At 34.1% G+C, this 23,986-nt stretch overlaps 2 protein-coding genes across 3 annotated transcripts; one reads left to right on the top strand and one right to left on the bottom strand.

The window, feature by feature from the left end:
- Window positions 1–1,293: 1,293 nt before the first annotated feature.
- Window positions 1,294–13,053, bottom strand: LOC146729655 (lysophosphatidic acid phosphatase type 6-like). Its single transcript, XM_085495045.1, has 3 exons — window positions 12,817–13,053; window positions 3,782–3,913; window positions 1,294–1,425 (listed from the first exon to the last, which is right to left on the bottom strand). The coding sequence occupies exons 1-3, from the start codon at window positions 13,051–13,053 to the stop codon at window positions 1,294–1,296; spliced, it is 501 nt and encodes a 166-aa protein (XP_085351171.1).
- A 101-nt stretch (window positions 13,054–13,154) lies between these two features.
- On the top strand, window positions 13,155–23,077 carry LOC102806843 (uncharacterized). Of its 2 annotated transcripts, none has more exons than XR_014928011.1 (2): window positions 13,155–13,345; window positions 20,545–20,633. XR_014928011.1 is itself a non-coding variant. In XM_085494833.1 (2 exons), exons 1-2 carry the CDS (start codon window positions 13,271–13,273, stop codon window positions 21,034–21,036), a joined length of 528 nt encoding a protein of 175 aa, XP_085350959.1. In that variant the 5' UTR covers window positions 13,155–13,270; the 3' UTR covers window positions 21,037–23,077. The 2 variants fall into 2 exon arrangements, 1 of the variants encoding a protein (XP_085350959.1); XM_085494833.1 differs by having other exon boundaries at window positions 13,155–13,306; window positions 20,545–23,077.
- Window positions 23,078–23,986: the final 909 nt, after the last annotated feature.

Below are 23,986 nucleotides of genomic sequence, written 5' to 3'. Positions count from 1 at the left end.
TTCAGTTTAGACAAGTTTCTGGTTTACATGTACAGAGGGTTCAGTTTAGACAAGTTTCTGGTTTACATGTACAGAGGGTTCAGTTTAGACAAGTTTCTGGTTTACATGTACAGATAGTTCAGTTTAGACAAGTTTCTGGTTTACATGTACAGATGGTTCAGTTTAGACAAGTTTCTGGTTTACATGTACAGAGGGTTCAGTTTAGACAAGTTTCTGGTTTACATATACAGAGGGTTCAGTTTAGACAAGTTTCTGGTTTACATGTACAGATAGTTCAGTTTAGACAAGTTTCTGGTTTACATGTACAGAGAGTTCAGTTTAGATAGGTTTCTGGTTTACATGTACAGAGAGTTCAGCTTAGACAAGTTTCTGGTTTACATGTACAGATAGTTCAGTTTAGACAAGTTTCTGGTTTACATGTACAGATGGTTCAGTTTAGACAAGTTTCTGGTTTACATGTACGGAGGGTTTTAGTTTATATACAGGTTTCTGGTTTATACTGTGTTCAGTATGGACATACATGTATTTCCATCTTACACAGGGTAAAGTTTAGAATGCTGGGAGTTTACAAAGTGTTCAATTTATGCAAGAGTCTGGTTTACACAAGAGTTGGTTCACCCAGAATTTACTGTAAGCCAGAAAGGAATGGAATGTGGTACCGTATATAGAAACTCTCTGGCTAACAACATGGTTTGGAGTTTTGATAGACAGAACTTTTATTTTAAGGCTTAAGGTAGAAGCCTACTCATAAATTAAAAAACCTAGAATTTATCCATTTTGCAATAAATTGTACTCCAAGACAATACATGTATAAGGATATTGACCTAAAAAAGTTGGGGGTCACCAGCCTTTTTTTCGAGAAATTGATGGTTGTATTTTAGTGTAAAGTCGTCATTTTGATACTAATATAACACTTTTACAACAGGTTCCTATGACAGAGATATTATGCAATATCTCAAAATCTAACCTGGTGACATAGGTTGAAAAAATCATATATTTTTAATGATGGAGTACTTTTTGTTGTTCTGAATTATTCAAAAAATCTGTGTCAAGAAATGCAATTTTTCTTTAACATTGTGTTCTATGGAATTGTTCTAAAAATAGCAATTTTCAAGAAATATTAAGACATGTTTCTCAAAAAGCGTAACTGTAACACACAAAATAATGCTATTTCATTGCACCATGAGACATTAGCTTCATGATTGTACATAATAAACTAATGAACACTGTCATGCGATTTATAACCAATTTTTTTAAAAATTATGACCAGGCTTCTACCTTAATATCTACTTACTAAATATCTTCCGGTTTGAGCTGAGAATCAAGAAACTTCAACGCATCAATGTAGTACTTCTTGTATTCCTGGCCCAATTGGTGCATCTGTTGTTTACCTATAGTGGTTAACTGACCACCAAATGATCCACCCTGTGAAGCAGAGAAGATTTGTCAATAATTGTAATTTTAAATATGTTTCCCCACCCTTTTTTGTTACTCAATGTGACGACGTACATTTGTTTTTAATTAGAGCAATCATTTATTTATTTATTTTTTTTCAATAAAGATACAATGTGGTAAAAAATGTAATTATACTTTTTCAATATTAATGTTCGATACTTGTTCGATCAGATTATGATTTATCGTGAATTAAATATTTAGTGTTTGCCGAACACACAACCGTATACGTTAGATGAAAAATTAAAACCACTAATATGCATATGCAGTGGTTATAAATATTATTGCATGTACCAAAACAACAGATATGCACGCATATAGAAAATGTCATTGTTACATCAAACAAAAACTCATGATAAATCATATTTCAATACATTCACTAAAAATACAGCAATACAAAAAAAATGATATGTTCTCGTCCATATTACATCTTTAAATATTATTACTACTGTAAAATCTGTATTAGAAGCCGCATCCCCAATAGAAGCCGAACCCATTCTTTTTGAACAATCGAGAACCAAAAATTCACCAGGTCGCATATGTGTAGATATTCTAATAGAAGTCGCATCTCCTTTGTTGCATTGTACCATTTTAATAGAAGCCGCGGCTTTTAATACAGATTTTACAGTAACTATTACTAACAACCTCCTCCCATCCCCCACCACAAACAAAGGTGTGATGGTCAATATTTAAACTGACATGTCACCCAAACATGTTTTTTAAGCCTAGAACTGTGGAAAAAACATATCTAGTGAGCATTTCAAGACTTTGTGAATAACATTAATGCTAAAGATAGAATATGGCTAGTTTGTGATCAACAGGGTATTGAAAAAATTAAAAACATTTCTTCATCAAATGCAACCTATATAAGGAGAAATGGGAAAAGTCAACTGCATGACGGATGGTGAATATCTAGCAAATCTGCTACAAAGTAAAAATAACAAAACAATCATTGAGCTATCTAAATTCATCCCCACTTGTTTAAAGGCCCAGGTATACTATAAATACGCTCTTAAACAATAGGGATTATTTCCTTGCTTGTCACACTGTAGTAAACAGCTCCAGCCAAGCTCCGGTAAAAACGCGTTTTCTCTAACTTACAGGTCGATTATGTCGTGCCAAAGTGGATATATGTTACTATGAATATCACAGCAGTGACTGTGTGTAGTATTTATTACAATAAATAGTGTACGAGTTGAGATTTTGGCGGATAAAAGTAAAAAACAGGAACTGGGGAAAGGGACGCGCTACTAATCTTGAATAATTAACTGCTGTCAATCAAAGTCACGTTATGTTGGACTGCTGAAACAGGATGTGTCATAGGCTACGTAAGTGATTAACAACACTCATTAGCATAGTCACACCTCCAATTTACACTTGCCCGGGGCAAGTGAATTGGGCCTTTAAGAATGAGACAATTAAGACAATATCCTAAAATGCACGATGCCTTTTTCTGTTGTTACTTAATTATTTTCTCTACCAAGATACCATATTGGGATGCGGTGATATATTGTACTGTCTATATGGTTTTAATAAAACTTATTATGTACATACACTAATTGTTACATATGTACTGCAGTTACGTTGTACCCTTGACGCTATGAGCAAAAAATAACATCATTTATTTTGTTCATTTGGTGTATGGTATTCCATAGGATAGCTTTATACATGTGTTTAAATATTTCCTAATGTATATATTATAGAACACTGAGCTAGCATGCACTTGCAAATATTTGCATATGAATAGAACAGAAAGCTGGGTTAACCAATCACTGAACAGCTAGAATTTAAAGTACCTCACAAGCCTTGTTGAAGGTGCTGTTATTCAGAAATTTCATGGCAATTTTCATAAAATCTGGGAACGTAATAACAGAATGCAATGGCGTCACCCTGATGTTTGCAGTGTATGGAAGTTATTTTTACTCATGATATGGTAGATATCTGACAAAATGGCTGCCAGATACATCGCCTATCACTTGTGAAAACAACGATACTTCACATGAGTCAAGGCAAGACCATAGGGTTCTGTCATAATATTTGTTCAGGATTCAGATATTTTTTAATTGTAGACGAATCACTTTGCTGTACCTCACAATTGTAAATAGATTAATTATAAAGTACAATGACAATGATGATTAAAAAAAATACATTAATTATTTAGTGGGGCTTTAAATACATGTATATCACTTTTACCAAAAAATTAAATGATTAGTTTAAATCTAACTTGATTAGTATTTCAGGGAAAACTTCATGAAATCAAATACCTGTACATAATTAAGATTAAGCATCAAAATATTAAAATTAATATAAGTGAAAAATAATACAGTACCTTGTGGATTGTCTTCCTGTAGTGATTTTCAAGTTCAGATTCAGGCTGTGGGCCGCCATCAAGGCTCTTGACCTCATACTGTGCAATGAAGCCAGCACCACCAGAAAACAGAGTCTCTTTATCCCATACTTGCTGCAATGTAAATCAAAGAAAGCTTAGAAAGAACTCCCATGTGCTGAGAGAGTATTGGAGACGCATTAAATATAATTCGAAATTACTTAGCTGAAAACTAATTATGCAAATCAGAAAATTAATATGAACAGATTTGAGTGTAAAACTAATGAGATCTGCGCAATGTAACAGAAAATCTATGTTTCCAAGTTTAATTGACATGTGATTAGAACCAAAAAATTATGAATTATTATGCTCATTAGGGAATTAATATGAACAGATTTTTACCCCAAACTAATTAGGTTTGTACATTGTCCTAGAGCATCTTTGTACTAAGTTTCATTGAAATGGAATAATTAGTACTTTAGATATCAGAGTGAAAGCTTAAAATTGGTTAATTATGCAAATTAGGTAATTAATATGTACAGATTTTAACCCACAATTATCCAGGTCTGTCTATTGTCCTACAGCATCCATGTACATTCATTGGTATGTGATCCATGTACATTCATTGGTATGTGATGTTTAGTACCTGAGATATCAGAGTGAAAATTGGTTAATTATGCAAATTAGGTGATTAATATGCACAAATATTTACCGGAAACTAATTGGGTCTGCATAATTCTAGATTCATTGAAATGTGATGATTAGTACTTTAGATATCAGTAGAAAAGCTGAAAATTAATTATGCAAATTAGGTAATTAATATGCACAATTATTTACCCTAAAACTAATCAGGTCTCTGCATAGTCCTAAAGGATCTATGTACCAAGTTTCATTGAAATGCGATGATTAGTACTTGAGAGAGCTGTGGAAAAGCTGAAAATTAATTAATTATGCAAATTAGGTGATTAATATGTACTGATATTACCATAAAAACTATCAGGTCTGTGCAGTGTCATATGATATCTATGTACCAAGTTTCATTGAAATGTGATGATTAGTACTTGAGATATCAGTGGAAAACCCGAAAATTGACTAATCATTATGCAAATTAGGTAATTAGTATCCACGGATTATTACCAAAAACTAATCAAAACCTAGCATTAGTTCAGAGCATGTATGTACAAAGTTTCATCAAAATCCAATGAGTGGTTGTTTAGATATCAGTGGAACAATCATGGAACAGCTAAAAATCAGCTAATTATCATGCAAATTAGGTAATTAATATGCACGGATTTTTACCAAAAACTAATCAAATCTGCGCATATGTTCAGAGCATCTATGTACCAAGTTCCATCAAAATCCAATGAGTGGTTCTTTAGATATCAGTGGAACAATCATGGAACAGCTAAAAATCAGCTAATTATCATGCAAATTAGGTAATTAATATGCACGGATTTTTACCAAAAACTAATCAAATCTGCGCATATGTTCAGAGCATCTATGTACCAAGTTTCATCAAAATCCAATGAGTGGTTCTTTAGATATCAGTGGAACAGTCTTAGAACAGCTAAAAATTAGCTAATTATCATGCAAATTAGGTAATTAACGAGCATGGATTTTTACCAAAACCTAATCAAATCTGCGCATTGGCCCAGAGCATCTATGCACCAAGTTTTATCAAAAACCGATGTATGGTTCTTGAGATAGCAGTGGAAAAGTCGGACACACATACACACATACACACACACACACACACACTAACTGCAAAGACTCCCATTATGTGCTTCGCACATGGGAGTCAAAAATGGGTAAAATGGTCACAATGTTAAACAAACAAACAAAGAATTTCATCTTTTTGAGGTGGTCCTCGCCCACCCCTTACTTTCCCCAATTTAAATGTTGAAGCCCCTGGGCTTGTGTGGCTTGGGGAAGTACGGTAATGTAATAGGAATAAATTTATTCAAATTTATTCTATGGCCATTATACAAATGCTTGTGGCACAATGTCTATATACTGAATGGAATAATATCTTTTGTAGGAGAATCAACACACTTGTACACATGTAAGGTGACTAATTGACAAGAATCGGTAATTATATTTGGCGACCAAAGACAAAATAATAGTATTGTCCACTGCTGAACAAATGGTACTATGCTTACATTGTTATGCCACAAACCAACAACACTGAAATAATGTAGAAACATTATGTAGATTTAGGGTTAATGAAATAATACTTTATTGTCTACAATGATACATATCAATGACGTAACGTAATGTCAAAATATGGCAATTGTATTTGTAATAGTAAAATTTACTTGCATTTTAGGCCAAAAAGTAAGATTTCTAGTTTTGAGCTATTTTAAAAAATATACAAATTATGAAAATACTCATTTTTTTTTTATTTTTGCTTTATTTTGATAACAACAAATTTGTTCTTATTGACATACGTGCTGAACAGAAACAAAATTCTATTTTTTTTGTGTTTTTTATGAAATTATATTAATGAATTTTTGAATATTTGGTGCTTCCCACACAAAACTACTGAAAACATTTCCCAGATATCAGAGTGTGTAATAAAATTTAGCCACAAATATACACCAATTCAGCCACTCTACAAACAGGGAGTAGAGATCAATATGAAAGATCACAATATGTTTCAAATTCTTCCATGGCAAATTAGGATATGCTATTCTAATACAGACTTATAATTTTGTTATATTACATTCAATTTATCTTTTCTTTGCGTGCAATCTGATTAAAATCCGATGTAGGTATGAGGCTCCAATTTTTCATTTTTTTTAACACTTTATATTATATTTATTTGTATTTTAGTTTGAATGTGTCGATTTTTTGGTTTTTCTTGCCGTTAAGTTCTTAGAAATTCGTGTCCCAGGCGCCTCTAACTAACCAAAAAATCGACATATTCAAACTAAAATACAAATAAATATAATACAAAGAGTTATAAAAAAAAAAATAAAAAAATTGGAGCCTCATACCTACATCGGATTTTGATTCAGATTGCTTTGCGTGATGACTTGTTTTTTAAAAGATGACAATTTTCTCAGAATAAATCATATGATTTGAAACTCTACTCCTATTGTTGATAAGAAAGAAACAATATACTGTACAATATATTGAAATCTACAATGCCATTTTAATCTAAAAATACTTATTATTATAACAAATTATGCATGCACAAATCTATTTATATGAACATACATTCCATTGCGAGTAGTCAGTGGAATAACACTCTCATTCACAGAAATACATCAGTCTGCTACAACTCAAGCATCCCTACTTTCACTGAAAGCAGTTCATAGGCTACACAAGGTATAATATGGTTCATTTTTTTTTATCTTTTTTGTTCTTTTTTTCTCAGATTGCATTATGGGATGGATGTTAAATTTTGTGCTTTTTTTTTTTTTTAAATGTTTTTATGCCAGGCGACAGTTCTGGACATTGAGTGTCACTGTTGTTGTCTTTCCTGACTTTTTTTTGCATGTGCAAATTGCAAGTGCTAGTGCTGACACATATAGTGCATTTTTGCCACAGAAGTCATATTCACGTTTGGGACTACATGACAGGGCTATGTGGCCATCTCTCTATCAAATAGCAATTTAATGCGCTATTCTGGTGTCAACTAGGCTCGGTCGAACACATGCACATGCAGACCCTAACCCAAGTTCCCCCAAAGTCACATTCGTTAGTGAATGAATCTCGGCAAGTCGAATTGGCTTTCCCATTGAGTCTGTGTCACACTCACCCGGGGATAGGGGTCGACCTTTTTGATGTTAATCCTAGGGTAGGATTTGAACTTTGGTCTACCGGTCATGAGTCTAATGCAACAACCACTAGGCTACCAGTGACCAGTTTTGTGCTATTGTTTGAGCATAAATGAATGTTACTACGTATACAGTATATAACTATTATACTACAATACTGTAAAACACTTTATTTTAGCTGGAATTAATTTTTGCTGAAAAGCCTTTTAGGGTGTTTTCTATGGAATTTAATTTTATTGATTTTTGACAAGTTGAATATAAAATATAGGGAAAAAGGTATATCCGTTGGATTTTATTTTCACTGAATCATTCCTTCAGCGAAAATAGCAAATAATTAATTCCAAGTGAAAATAAAGTATATTACAATATTTTATTTTTAATCATTATTAAAAAGCATCAGAAAGTTCAGAGGTAATAATGGATTGAGATCTGCATTTTAAAATCCTCTCCATTTATGTGCACATGCCACCGTTTATACAGAGTATATATAACTAGAAAGTTATTTATACATTTCCGTTAGTAATAAATTTCAGTGTATTCAACAGCCAGAAGTAAAGCTAGTATCAATTGCTTATGATCGTGACAGAAATAAATGCTGTAAAATTATCACTGGCATATTACTTGGTTTTAAATTCATATTTAATGATTATACCTTTCACCTATAAATGAAAAAAATAGCCAAATTGAATCTCAGGAAATTATTCCTGATTTTACATGATAGAACCATGTAAGGTACATGTAGTAGGGAAGGTGAGAGGACGCTACTGTTCTCCCCTGTTTCATGATCGCTTTGATTTATTTATTTGGTGAACGTTCTTGTAATGCGATTATGTGAATAATTAGCATTCAGGTCAAGTCCATGTTGTAGGAGATAAATTAATTGACACCAAAACCACACAACATGACCAAATCACATATCCTTGTGAAATAAAGATATTCTATCCCAATAACCATGGCCCTACCAGGGTCCTAGCATCATATTTCATACACACAACAAATTTAAAAGTTGGTTTGCAGTGAACAGGCCAGAAAAAAAATACCAAATCTATTGTGTAAAAAACATCAGTGCACATGTAATCGACTAAACTTATATGAAAGTGTCTGGTAGAAAGCCCCACTCACATCTTTCAGGAGACAACAGAATGTTTTTTATTTGTTTTTAAACTGAAACAATTTAACTACAGGAATGGAGTAGTCCATTGTTCACTCATTCTGGAACAACTTACGAGTACTGTAAAATACTTTATTTTCGCTTGGAATTTATTTTCGCTATTTTCGCCGAAGGAGTGATTCAGTAAAAATAAAATCCAGCGAATTTACCCTTTTTCCTAGATTTTACATTCAACTCACCAAAAGTTTTTTCAGCGAAAATTAATTCCAGTGAAAATAAATTATTTCACAGTATTATGTTTAGGTGACAGGTTTGCCAATAACCTATGACATTACGTAATCTGTGCTGAGCATGTACACTGTTGCATCTTTTCTCATGCGCATAGCAAGTTGCAGCCGCCATTTTTTCAGCTCTAAAAACCACGAGTCAAACCCATTTTGTGAAGAAGTGACAATGATGATAAAAAAAACACAAGCCATGCATAGCACATACTTGCTAGTTATCAAATTTAAGATATATAGTTTTGTTTATAATAATATATTTTGAACATAAACATGTCAGAAGTATGGATCCAGAAGCTGATGCTTGATTATGATGATTTTTTACTGTTGAAATGACTGACACTCCATTTTGAGAACAGCTCTGGAACAGCATTAATTAAAAAAAATGGCCACCAGTTGGCCATTTTGAGTTAAACCAAAACATCTGTATATCTATGACATGATCTATAATGAATATATAAAATTTGAACATAATCCATCAAAGCATGTCAGAACCGCATTCATTAAAACAAAATGGCCACCAGACAGCCATTTTGAATCCAGTCTGAAAAACAAAATGAAGTGCAACAGGAACCCACAATGTTTGATATGTGTACAAAGTTTTAACAAATCAATCCATAAAAGACTGATATCCAGTTCTGGAATGCCAGAAATGCTTGATTTTTTGATGACTTTTTATCACAAAATGGCCATGATACGACCATTTTGAATCCAGTCATCCAACAAATACATCTGTATACATGTATCTATGACATGATGTATAATGAATAACCCCCGGTATATAAAATATGAACATAATTAGTCAAAAAATATGTTAGAGATATGGCAATAAAATCGCATTCGCTAAAACAAAATGGAAGTCAGTCAGCCATTTTGAATCTGATCTGAAAGACAAAATGACGTACTTCAAGGTCCTATAATGTCCAATGCATGTACCAAGTTTGAACAAAATCGTCTGTAAACATCCAAAATCAGGTTCAAAAATGCAAGAAATGGTTGATTTTGATGATTTTTCAGCACAAAAATGGGCGCCATTCAGACATCTTGAATCAGATAGCAAAACAAACTGATGTGCATATGTATAATATAAGTTTGTATGTAATCAGTCAGGCATTTCTAAAATACTGGTCCGGAAGCACGAACACACAGATGCATGGACGCACAGAGGTCAATCTATAAGTCCCTGTTTTCGAACTGCGCCCAAACAGGGACAAAAAATATTTAAATCTGGAATAAACTTGTGTTCTTTTTTCCTCTCCTACCTTCCGTGATGGAGCAAACAGCACTACAAACACTGAATACCTGCATTGTTACATTCCTACACCTTTGAAATGTACAACACAAGCATCTCTTGTCATTTGAATACTGCAAAAATTCCTTTGAAGATACTGTAGAATACTTTATTTTCGCTATTTTCACTGAAGGGATTATTTCATAAAAATAAAATCCATCGAATATACTTTTTTTCCTATATTTATCATTAAACTCATCAAAAATCAGTGAAAATAAATTCCATAGAAAACGCCCAAAAAACCTTTTCAGTGAAAATTAATTCCAGTGAAAATAAAGTATTCCACAGTACTTGATAAGTAAACACAATGTACATGATAGTATATGAGAAAATAATTTGTTTTGAGGTATACCCTTTACCCTACAGCCAGTTACTCAGTAGAACAGGAGCCAAAATGTCGGTGTTTGAGTGTATGCATGGCAACTGATAATCCAATGTAAATAACTGGAGATAACACTGTGGATCCAATACTATTATAGGTACTGGTACTATTATCCCTGAATTCAAGACTCTAGTAGGACTTCCATGTTGGCCTTCCAGCTGTGCAGACTTTGAAGGACCGCTGACAGGGAAGCTCCACTCACAGGCTAACTGTTCTTATAATGACTATGTCTGTCCATTTGTCTGCCTGTTGTACGTATTACAGCCATTCTGGGAATTATTCGGACAGTTAACAGCTTTGCAAAAAAAACATTGTTTTTGGTCCAATCTAGACTTGATGGTGCCGTTACATCGACACATCACAGTTTACATCATCGCATTACCATACTAGATGATAAGGTTACTGTAGTTTTTATATTCATTAAAATATACAATCAGGTTTTTCGAAGTGATTTCATGAATTACGTAAAATTCATATCAACCAAAAAAGGATAAAATTTAAATACATACACAAAGTGTTTCACCCCATGAAATAGTGAATCACACACAGTAGACTGGTAGACTGACCACATAGGTGTAATTTTGAATTAAAAAAAAAATGTTCCCCACTCGCTGTTAAATCTTTCGTGGTCACGTTAGTTTTCGTGACCACGCTAAAAATTGACAATTATATTTTTTTTTTGTAAAACAAAAAAGAAGTCCCAACTTTGCCACACCAGCACACCATCTGTCAAGCGGCAACGCCAAGTCTAGAACAGAGCAAACGTCGAAACACCCAGCTAACTGACTGACTGAATGGCTGTAACTGGCTGGCCCAATTACGCCCAAACTTAACAAGCAGGTCACAACTGCAATTTAGCTAAGTGGAAAAATCTGAAAACCATTTTCATAGTAACAGCCAAAAACTTATTTTTGCCAAGTGTGTCCCCTATAAATCTTGGAGTAAAAATTTTATCTATGCGGTTATTTGATATATTTCATCAATGGAAAGAAAATTGAACTGGAAGAGGAGGCAATTTTTCATCAGAAACTGCATTTTATGTTTTCTGTAATTTTTTTGGGGCTTACCAATTTTGATTGTTAGGCAGGTATAAATATCAGACATATCTCATTTCACTCTGCTTGAGTGTGTGTCCAAAATCAGTATTTTGTTTTCAGAGTCAAGTCCAGTGTTTTCACTGGTTTGACTCTATGCATCATACCAAATTTACCAATGGAAATATATTTCAACAAATAGTTCATAAAATGTTCAAATGTTCAAGTTAACAAAGTAATTTTTTAAGTACATCCAACAATATGAGGCCTTTGCAGAAAGCTTTTCAGCCTACCAGCGTGTCTGTATGTCTGTACACGTACCGTATTAACTTTTCTGTGATTTTTCTTGCCTGATCGACTATGAACATAGTTAGAAAAAAAATTACGGTTGCCATGGAAACGGCCACCAAAATGATTGTTAGCGGATCGCCAATAAGTCTACTAGTTTTTTTTCCTTTGGATTACATTATCTAGTTTTTTGAGCTCCACTGTCAACTTTGTCGAGCGGAGCTTATCATGTCCGTCGTCCGTCCGATTGTCCGTCGTCATCCGTCATCATCCATGTCAACTTTTTTACTTTTTATACTATATATATAATATTTTCAACTTCTTGTTGAAAACCACAAGTGTGATTACTTTTATATTAAACATATCAGCACTACAGGTGGGCTTCTCTCAGATTTGTTCATTTCGTGATGATATCTTCAATTCTCTAATTTTGATGAATATTTTTGTGATTTTTTTTTTACCTGATGGTTTTGATATAATACATATAAGTACCTCATGTGAACCGATCTCAAAATTGTTCATTTTGTGATAATATTTCAATTCTCTAATTGAAATGTACATTGCTAACCACGGAGCTATCTCAGCCAAGAAGCTTCTTGTCTGTTTTTTGTTTTTCCGTTTACATTGCTGGCTCCTAAATATTGCGACTAAATGACGGCCAAAAAGACGTCAGATAAGTAAAGGGAAGGTAACAATCATGAATAATCAGTTGTCTGTCGCAATCATGATATGGGCGAACCATGCACGAAACTTCCCCGTCACCGGGATACGAGTACCATGGAACTAGGTTGATTATTGACAATGAGCGATAAGTAATATTATGTCGATGGAAACAGCTATAAATATGACAGTGAATATTTGTGACTTACCTCTAATTCAGGTAGATTATTTGGATTAGGTATAACACTAAGCGGTGTCCTGGCGCCGTGGCGAAAGAATACTTGTACAAATTTCAATCGGAGTCCTTGGTCTTTCGCATCGGCAAACTTTTCCTCGTCGGCATCACCCGATTTCGCATCTGCAAATTTAAATAGTTTTGTCGATTTGGCGATGCATAAACCGCAAACCGCAGTGCCGAAAATACCAACTTTTCGCAGGAATAACATTGCTGCAGGAGCATATAGCAGAAGACAGACCAGCAGAATGCTTTTAACAATGTATATAAAGGTCAAACATTCAGGTCAAATACTTTCATGACCTACTGTTTGGTGGCGCTCTCCATACCCCCCAAGTAAATTATGAGAAACCATCGTTTTGAACGTCGTCGTTGAACGCTACATGGAGCTGCAATAATAATAGTTATTGGTCCACACTCAACCTTAGATGTCAAGTATCGTCTCAAGACCACCTAGGAATCCAGTAAGATATTAATATCGACCAAAATGCTTTGTACGCCTTGTATGTATAAATCGTTCATGTGTTTCCATTTTCTAAGCTATATTTAGCCCAAGTACAGTCCTGATGGTTGGCCTCTTCACAGTAAGTACCGCCCGGCCCTCGCCGACTATGAGGTACTGGCCAGCCGTTTCCCATATAGTCAGTTTTTCGGAGGCCAGTGTACAGGACTGTACTTAGAACTAGGCTAATATTGTGAATTTAATATTGTTTATTATGCGTAAACTAAAATACATACTAGTCTCTACCAGTTCATTATTCAGACATCGGCCTTAACAACATTTCAAGGATTTCTTCCATCATTTAACGTATTCACTTTGACCATGGCACTGAAAGATCTGTTTTGCAACGTTCGTTGCTTGACCTATGTTAACTGTTTGTTTCTTGCCAGTACAGTTCTGTATGTGATCAGTGCCAAACTATTTTTTAGCATTGAGTTATATTATTCGTGTGATTGTTTTTAGCCATTTTTTCATTACATTTTGGTTTTTTCCCAATTTTTTAATCACTTTTCGACCATTAAAGTGCCTGTGAAATGGCTGCTATTTTCATGCCTAAAATTATCCATTGATACATAAATATTATTATTTTTTTATGTTTCTAAGCATGAATTATTTTTTAAGTGAAAAAATGTGTTTTAAACTCAATCTACGGCAACTTTATTTTTGTGTATTTTAAAACGAGGCTCCTCATTAGCTTCTTATTTGCATACAGAAATTCCCCTTGTGACGTCAGAAGGGGAAGTTGCATGGCAGCTTGCATTGCCGATACGTGTAAATAAGGCAAATTTCTTCTGCAGTTTTCTCGTCTTTGACTAAATTTTCACTTATGTTCTTGTTCGTCGAGGAGGAATGGACCATAATGAACACATAGTATCAATTTTTGTTGCATGGGGTTGAGTTAGATGTGAAATATGTTCGTTCTGGTGTAGCTGGTCACCGTGATCGTCAGCGGTGCACGTTTGTTCACTGTCGCTGGACAAAATAGAATTTGACGTCGGAATTATCTCGTTATTTAGCAGGTTACTAGACACGTCCCTACACTGTTTTATTTCATCGATCGTCTGAGTAAAACTTTCAAAATTAAAATAAAAGAGAACATATATTGACATTCTAAACATTAGACCATAGTGATCACTATAAAATAATTTAAAAAACGACAAATCACAGTTACTAAATAAATAACAGTCGCGTGGAAATAAATTGAAATTTTGTTGAAATAGGTGAACGCGTTGGGTCAGGATCGCAAAAAAGTCAACTCATTTGAAACACTTGCCGCACGTCTCTCTCTCTTCTGAAATCCGTCTCGGTGATCATGGTCCGGAATCTATTTTTTTCAAAAGTGTTGCGCCACGTTTATGTTGTCGGCGTTTCTCTTTAAACCTAGTTGTGTTTTTTTCATGGACGAGGACAGTTTTTCCAAAAAATGAATCTGAGGTTAAGTGTCTTTTGTCCACTGATGTCGCACCTTTCGATCGATTAGAAACGTGTGAATACTTACACTATGACTATACCTTTCACTGCAACTGCCCACAACACAACATCTAAAAACTCTCTCTCTCAAAAAAAAAGAAAATAAACAAAAAAAGAAAGAAAAAAAACGCCGACTGAAAAATGTATATCGTTTAAAAGTATACTGAATGACCAGTGTTATTACGGCTCAGGGGTATGACTTCCTCTCACATTTTGGCATTTGGTGGCGCTCTTTCGGCGAGAGTCGGAAATCCGGAAACAGTCTACCGTTTCAGGATGGGTGGGCGTGGCTACAACACGAGAAATATCCCAAATTTTCTTGGATACGAGTAATCATTTTCAGCAAAAAAATCAATAACTGCCCATTTCAGTGGGATACAGATCTAAAATGGGAAACGTGAGGGTGGGCATTGCACAGGCACTTTAAATGATTTTTATGAAAGAGTTCTTTGTGCACCCTATCTCTAATCATAACTCTAACCCTCACTTCAAGGCCTCAATTCAGTTGACTTGTACATTTGGGCCTCTAGATGACTATAGGTGTTCTGAGGAGGGAATGTACCCGTACGATTTAATTGAAGAGTGCTGGAGGGTTGAGGTATGGTTAGCAAGATGGGGTGGAAAAGGAACTCATTCCAAGCATTTTTTTAGCTTTGATCTTTGATCTGATTTTTTTTTACCTTCTTTTAGCTTTGCTGTTGACTTTGTCGAGCAGAGCTTATGTATGAGTGATTGTCCATCGTCTTCCCTGTCAACTTTTTACTTTTTCGAATTCTTCTTGAAAACTACTAACTTTATTGCTTCGATACTTGGTGTAAATGTACCTTGGGCAGACCTGTCTTCCATTTGTTCATTTTGTGATGATATCTCTAATTCTCTAATTTTGATGAATATTTTTTGTCTTTTTTTGGTAAAAAGTTATATTTACAATTCCTAATTTTCGAGTTGTTAGTTTTCTACGGAATTCCGCTAGAGGGCGCATCCAAAATACCCGGATGACGAGCCTGAGTGGGGTTGTTTTTATTGAAGTTCTGTATTCTTACATGCGTAAATCAATAGATTGGATAAGCAAAAAAAATCCAGAACTCCGCAAATTTCTTCAGGATCGTAGTATAACTTGCAGCAATGTTCATAAAGCTAAACTTTTTGAACTTGTTGAGTTAGGAAACGAGTTAAATGTTCGCCAAGAGTCAAACAATCGTCGTACTGTAAAACATGGTGAGTCGACGATAACTTTGGTAGATCTGACAGGCCCGTAGTTTGGGGGGTTCGGGGAGTTCGGTCGAACCCCCTAAATTTTGGAAGTGAATAGATTTATGATCGTAGATTAGAACATAATAAAACGAACAGTAATAATTAAAATAATTATCATCGTTTAAACCACTTGACTCAGTGAGGTAACTATCGGACTCGGTCGAAATTGCACAGTAATGAGCATTTAGGTGACAATGAGCTTTAAATGTCAATCGTGAAGTTACGCCGTCTCAGTTCAACAGCTGCCAATCAAAACAGGTTGTTATAAAAGGGAAAGCTTTTATTCGGTGATTCCGCGATGGTGTAATGAAGATCGCGTTCAAGCAGCTGATGTTAAATATTAAAACAACATTGAAACAATAATGTAATGGTAGTCACTCTCTGAAGGATGTGGTGGTCCTGAATAGGTCCGTTTGTTTTGTGCTAGTGTTCGCTCAGTTAGTAAAGTGTGGGGTTCGAACGGGATTGAGACAGCAACACCACACTGTACTTTCATATTGGTTCATTATTTTTGTATTCTTCAAGTTAATGATGGCATATATACTGTTTTGTTCTAAGTGTATCAGCCAAATGTAGTCAACTTCAATATTGTATCAGTACGTGTAGCCTGTGTTATTGGACATAGTGTACAGCTAAGGGTTGAAAACATCATTAAAAAAATGACGAAGATTTATCATCACGAGTAGTATAGGTTGAAGAGCTTCTTGCAGCCACAAATTTATCCCACAGTGTTGCTTCAGTACTGAAACTATGCGATAAATCATATTTTTCAAACATATTTTTTTACACGTTTTTTTTGATGTCTTAGAAAATTTTCTATAATTTTAGTGGGTTCATAAAAAGGAGATGTAGTCATTGAAGTTTATTGAGACTGCTGCTAAACTGCTACTATATGCATATTATTTTACCGCCCTCTAAAATTGATTTACAGTAAACCAACAAATTTACGTACTGCAAGAAACTTGGTAGTATGCCATTGGTTAGTGCATTTAATTTGTTTGATGCAATCATTGTGCCAGCTATTTCTTATGGTAGCGATATGGGGGTACCAAAATTCGGAAATCGAGAGGGTACAGACAACATTTTGCAGATATCTACTTAGCATTAATAGTTGTACAAACAATGTAGCGATGTTGGACGAATGTGGAAGGCTGCAATTATGCTGTGGTTATTTCAAGCGACGTATCTCATATTGGTTATAATTAAATAATAAATAGCTGGAACCCCAAAACATGTTGTACCATGCTTAAACGATTAGACAAGACCGACAGACTTACTTGGGAAACCCACATAAAAATCTCCTGTTCAAATATTGTTTCGGCATTGCCTGGTTTGAAAAACAAGTTGCAGATACTGCAAATTTCTTGGGGATATTTACTCAAAGAAAAAAAAAAAATTGTCAGTAAGAATGGCATGCCTGAATTTCACAATCATCCAGGCTGTGTACTTTCGAAAAAATCAATGTAGTATTATAACCTGGGAGATTTATTGGCAAGCAATTATAGACTAAAATTTATACCGACAAGTTTTCGCTGTTTTGGCCATAAACTTAATGTTGAATTAGGCAGACACACAAAAATATAGTTAGATCAATAAATTTTTAGTTTTTGCAGTGATACGTTTGAATTTAGCATGATAGAAAATGAAATTCACTTTGTTTTATATGTCCATTTTATAATGATCTAAGGGCTGATCTTTTGTCAATAATTTTATGCAATTATGCAAATACTGACAGTATGGGCTTACTTCGTCGCTACACAAACTGCCACACTATATATCAACTAGCTCCGTCTGTATCTTTTAAAAGTTTTCAAGCGACGAGATAAATATGAATCCAGCTTAACTTAGTACCATATGTTTACATGGATGTTGTATTGTTTTTAAAACGTGATATGCACTTTTCTACCCATTACATTTTGTACGATGTGGTGAGGCCCTGTACAGAAATAAAATTACTTAATTGACTAAAATACTAATTTAAAAATGAATAATTGTAGACAGATTTCGACATGAAATTGTGTCACTTTTATGTGTGCTAACATCTGTGAAGAGCGAAAAAGCTCGTGAGTAGCATTCTACCTTAAAATGCTTGGACAATAATGCTAAGGTACTTACAGTCTTGCCTTTTTTGTGTACAACATTTTGCCGTAATGGATCAAGGGTGTGGGTGTGTTTGTCTGTGGGTGGGGAATGGCCCAGGACCCCTTCTCTAAAATGGTAAAATAGTTCAAAAATCTTATGTGGAATAACTTACCAACGTAACACAAAGTAAACCAATTGAATTTAAAAACCGAGAATATAAAAATGTATGTAACAGAGCTCAAACACACCTTTTGAATATTATAAAATTTCACATCAAGTATATCATTTATTGTTGTTTTCGAACCCCCTATTCAAAAGTGCTGGCTACGGGCCTGATCTGTGTAACGTAAAATCTTGGCAAAAAAACCTTCATACTTTGCCTTTGTTTGAAATAGCTGATATGTTCGCATATTTGTTGCATCAAAGTGACTGGACAACAGCCAGACTGAAAGAATATCGACATGATAATGGTTATTTATTTCATCATTTCCGTAAAACTTCATCATGTGCAGAATACAGAATTTATTTTCATTATGGCAGAGTGCATTCGACAATGATCCATTAAGGAAAATCCTTACAAGCCTTGGTTTATTATTAAATCAAACTCTAAAATAAGTTTCTGGTGTAACTGTGTAGAGTAAGTTTGATTTAATATTTTATTCACCAGGCGATCAGCAGATGCAGTTATCATAAATGGACACGCGTTTTTTCCTTCCGTAGTTATTTTAACTTCAACTTCGCAACAAATGCCATCATAAGGATTCTGAACAAGAAGATCGATGTGGGAATTGGCAACGAGCGAATTTTCCATCAAATCCGGCTCAATGTTTTTGTTTGCGCTCGTCTCGGGAAGCTGACAGAGTCTTCGTTTTTCAATCGATGTATAACTGGGGTTGAAAGACGGCTGTCTCCAGTTATTGAACTAAAAAATACTGGCGCAGGATGGAAAATGCCGTGAACAAACCCGGGAATATAGCTTGGCGTCCACTCAGGTTCCCGACGACGCATTCGAATTCACTGGCGTTGAAGTATTGATTTCTTGGATGAAAGAAATGTATGAAAAGTTACGCCTTTCATCTCAGGATATTTTGCTGTTTTTTTTTTTAATTTTAATTTTGATTTTAATTTTGTTTTTAATTGAACCCCAGGAATGGCCTGGGGCATTACAATACCAGTTAACCATTTTGACCAATTCTTGCAAAAAATAAGACTTCGGCAACAGTAACTACTAGTATATTGCTTACAGCAGACGCCGCTTAAATTTCAACCCCACCACGAACGTTGAATGGACTGTCATCCGGGTACTTTGAGAACGCCCTCTATCGAATTTCGTGCGAAAAATAGTAACTCGGAAATTAGGAATTCTTATTGCTTTTATACTTGGTGTATATGTACCTTGGGCAGACCTCTCTTAGATTTGTTCATTTCATGATGATATTTTCAGTTCTCTAATTTTGATGAATATTTTTGTCATTTTTGGTAAAAAGTGATATTTTCGACTTCTTGTTAAAAACCGTGAGTCTGATTGCCATGATGCTATACATACAAGTACCTCAGATAGACCTCTCTCAGATTTGTTTCATTTTCTAATGATATCTTCAGTTCTTGAATTGAAACAAGCATTGCTAACAGCAGAGCTATCTCAGCGAGGTTTCTAATGCTTGTTTTCTAATGTATTTGATCTTGTATGGTGTGAAACAAGGTACAATATAGATTCAGAAGAATAAAGCCTAAATTTTGTTTTTTCTAAAATTTGATGACCCTATGTTGTCAAGTTAATAGAAAAGTACATGCTACTGACAAGTCATTCAAAAATTGTGTATGATAAATTATGCAAAATAAAAGTAAAAAAAAATGTTCATTTTGAAACATAGGAATCCATGTATGATGATGTAAGCACATTGTTCTATGGATACCCCCGGTAGCTTACACTAATAATTTTCTATTTTTTGGGCAGCCATATAACACTACACATATATTTAGCATAGGTCACCGAACAAAATTTCGAAGTATGATGAAATGTTTCTGTCATAGGAGCTAATTGTAAACTATTTTTGATAATTTTTTTCATTTCGTGGAAAACTTCGGTAATCCTATATTTTTATTTCAGAATTTTGAACATTACAGTAACCCAAACCCACCTTGCTGGGTTTCAAGAATTTTAGAGTATTTTTTTTTATGGGAGCAAACTACCTTATATAATTTTATGTCACATGCTGTCGTCAAAACTATCACACCATAGACAATACATTTATACTACCATATTTTATTTATTCTAAATATAAATTATAATATAGTTTCTTGCATATAATGTTTCATTAATGCTCTATGCTAATTTTATTCCCAGTCGTCAAAATAATGTAGTAAACAATTTACTTAATTTTAATTCTTCAGGTTCCTGCGAGTTTGTATGAAAACAAAAAAATGACATCCCGGTTATCTTGTGAAAGCATGGCTCAGCGAGGAAAAAGACAATATCCCTGTGACATATGTGGAAAGTGGTTCTCACAGAAAGGTAGCATGAAGTTACATCAGAGAATCCATACTGGTGTAAAACCGTACATATGCGGTACATGCGGAAAGACGTTCACTCTGAAGATGTACTTGAATGTACATGAAAGAACCCACACTGGTGAAAAACCGTACTACTGCATTGAATGTGGCAGTACCTTCTCCCAGAAGAGTAGTCTCAATGTTCACGAACGAATACACACAGGGGAACAACCGTACAAGTGTAACACGTGTGGTAAACACTTTGCAGTCAAATTATATTTGAGAGCCCATGAGAGGACTCATACTGGTGAAAAACCATATCTATGCCAAATATGTGACAAGGCATTTACTCAGAAAAGTAGTTTAAAAACACATGCAAAATCTCATACCTGAAGATAAAAATGCTATTCTGTGGGAGGTGGGGAATAGATACCTATGAGAACAGTGGGTGTAGCAGTATCAAATGTGAGTCCCATGTGATGTATACAATGCGTGTAAAACAATGCTTGCGCTACAATGGCCGCTACACTTTAAAAAAACATAGATATTTCATGAATTACCCTACATTGTCAGATTTATACTTCTGGTAAGTAAACTCGTATAGTGATTTTGTTCTGAGCCTTTTGCAAGGAACAAATAAAAATTACTACACCAGTTTAACCTTTTCACCACTAGACTTTCTCACCCAAATTTTTCTGCACTTTTTTTCTTATGTTCTTCAATATTTCTAGAAAGGAACCCTAATTTTGGAACCAGAGGCAAAATTTGAGTTGATTTTCAGTTTCTACTCAAAAATGTTTGCTATTTTTCTTTCAATAGAAACTGCATACTATAATTGGGACTTCTGGCGAAAAACTTGTGGTGTTAATAATTCTGTTGGTCATAAATTTCATTACCTGTTTAACTAATAAATCTGATTTGCATCTTCTAAAAGCTAAAAACTGACGTTATCGTCGCTTGGAACTCATTTCTTGTATGTGTATAGGTTAAACCCCTCTGCTTTAAGGTTGGGGGAATCTGAAATGAAGTTTTAAATATATTTATATAACACAAACAGCTGATATCTGAAACTACCTGAAATATTCAAATTATTGTTATTTCTATTAATATTTCAAGAAATATTCTGTAAAACAAGCAACATATTGATTCATTGGTGTATTTTGTGATACTTGGCCATGATTGACCAATCAAGTTACAAGGATTTTCAATCATAGTTTTGAGGTATATGAAATAATTACACTCACCTGCTATGATACGAGATTAAACATGATATAGAACATTATTGCTTATATCTAGTAAATGTAATGTAATACTGTATCGAGAACACTGCTTTCTATAAAAGTTGCAAGTTATTTTCATCACTTAACAGTACGATATTTTGCCAAAGTATTAAAAAAAATTGTGGACCCTGTAATTTGTTCATCCTGCTTAGAAGTGTAATGAACCATTTTCCCTTTACTGCGAGATCCTGCATTATGCACGAAATTGAATGAAAAAACAGAACAAAGTAAAATGGTGTCAAAACATTGGTTTCGACAAACGTAAAACTATTTTTGGTGTATTTCCATGCTCAGTAATATTATTGACTGGATTTTATTTTTTCTATTTTCACGTACAAGTAAAATCCACTAAATTAAATCTACATAAACATGTAATATAACAATAAAAACTCATTGTTTCTTTGACAAATTTGTGAAATTAAAACACAGTGAATATACTCAACACATCAATAAATTGTGAATTTAATGAAATTAAATGTCCATGAAAATAAATGATTTTACAGTATATACATTGATGATGGTAAAGATAACTCGATGCCATATTCTCTTCCGAAAGATAAAAAATTTGACAGTGACCTATAAAAAGAGAAATTCAAGTTCAAAATCAGATCATTTCACCACATTTTCACGCATTATGCAACATCTCGCAATGAACCGGAAAATCACCCATTGTTAGTAATATTCTTGGCAGTGCAATAGACAATGCATGCATGAATGAATTTTCAACTTACAAATCGCACAATGAACAGTTTTATGAGAAGGTTTCTTTGCTTGTTTTTGAGGTACACATCAGAATAGCACGTGTCTATTAGTAATGTTTAACAAGTGTTTCACCCTGGATCAAAAGTTTTAAAAAAATTCTGATTTTGGACTGTGATGTGAAATTTTTTTTGATAAGAATGGAGTAAAAATGACAATTTTTTATTTGAAAACTGAAAATGCAGTAGATATATTTGTTTTTATATTACATTTTTTTAACAGTAAGAGTTTTGTATAGTATATCATATTTGAATTATTCAGGGTGTAATTTTATGGTAGTCAATATAGTGAAATTGTGGTGTTGGTAGTAGTATGTAACTTATCAGTATCTGAAAACTGTTGTAGTGAACTAAAATAATGTTATTTAATAAATAACCATCTGGTAGAGTGAACAATTGCTTCAATTTAATTGCTCATTTGCATATAATAGTGATACATTAGTGCCTGAACTTGCAGACCTTGACTAAGGTTCCCTCGAAGTCACATTCCCTGAGCCCCCTTCCCAATCGAGTCTGTGACATATTCAACTCCTCTTTGTAGGACTCGTACACAGAACCTACCATTCATTGAACCAGTGCAGTCATTATTAGCTATCTGTGATCAGTTCGTTCACATGTATTTGTTGTTACATGTACATCAGTCCCATGATGGCTGTGTTAGTGTGCCACAGATTGAAGGAAGGGAGGAAAGTCTTCTAATGATTCTGGTGCTTTTGTTAACCCAGGCCTGTTGATACTTAAAGTAGATACCCCGGTAGTGTAATAAATGTACATATCAGTACTCAATTAGTTTAAGGTTGAAATCCATGTATATTAATTACCGAATTGAATAAATTAAGCAACTTGCTGATATCACAAGGGGTACTTACCCTAAACTTGGTACAGAAGTAGTCAAGACTACTCCACAGATGTGTATTTATATTGAAGTTGTCAAGGTATCCCAAAATCCACTAGTCACTTTTCAACGAAACATGATACATAGGCAGTCTGAGGTACTCCATGTATGTGATTAGTTTAAGAATGGAATATTCACATTAATTAATGCTTTCAATACCCTAAGCACACAGGATTTATACAATTTGTTATATTGACCCTGGACACCTGTATGTCACTGGTGTTATTACTATTTACATCAGTGTATCATTGTAAATAATTCTTCTTTTTATAACCTACTGTGAGATGAATAAACCCTGCATATATAATTTGTGGTCCATATCTAGAAATGATAAATATAATGTAGATTAGATGTTGCCCATTAAAAAAAATTGCCAAAAATTATGAAAAAAGAATTCTGCAGGGAAAAAT

This window comes from Saccoglossus kowalevskii, chromosome 21 (assembly GCF_978046115.1).
Source record: "Saccoglossus kowalevskii chromosome 21, keSacKowa6.1, whole genome shotgun sequence".
In the NCBI taxonomy this organism is placed as follows: domain Eukaryota; kingdom Metazoa; phylum Hemichordata; class Enteropneusta; family Harrimaniidae; genus Saccoglossus; species Saccoglossus kowalevskii.
Note: the sequence above shows the minus strand (reverse complement) of the source record. Positions and strands in the feature narration are given on the sequence as shown.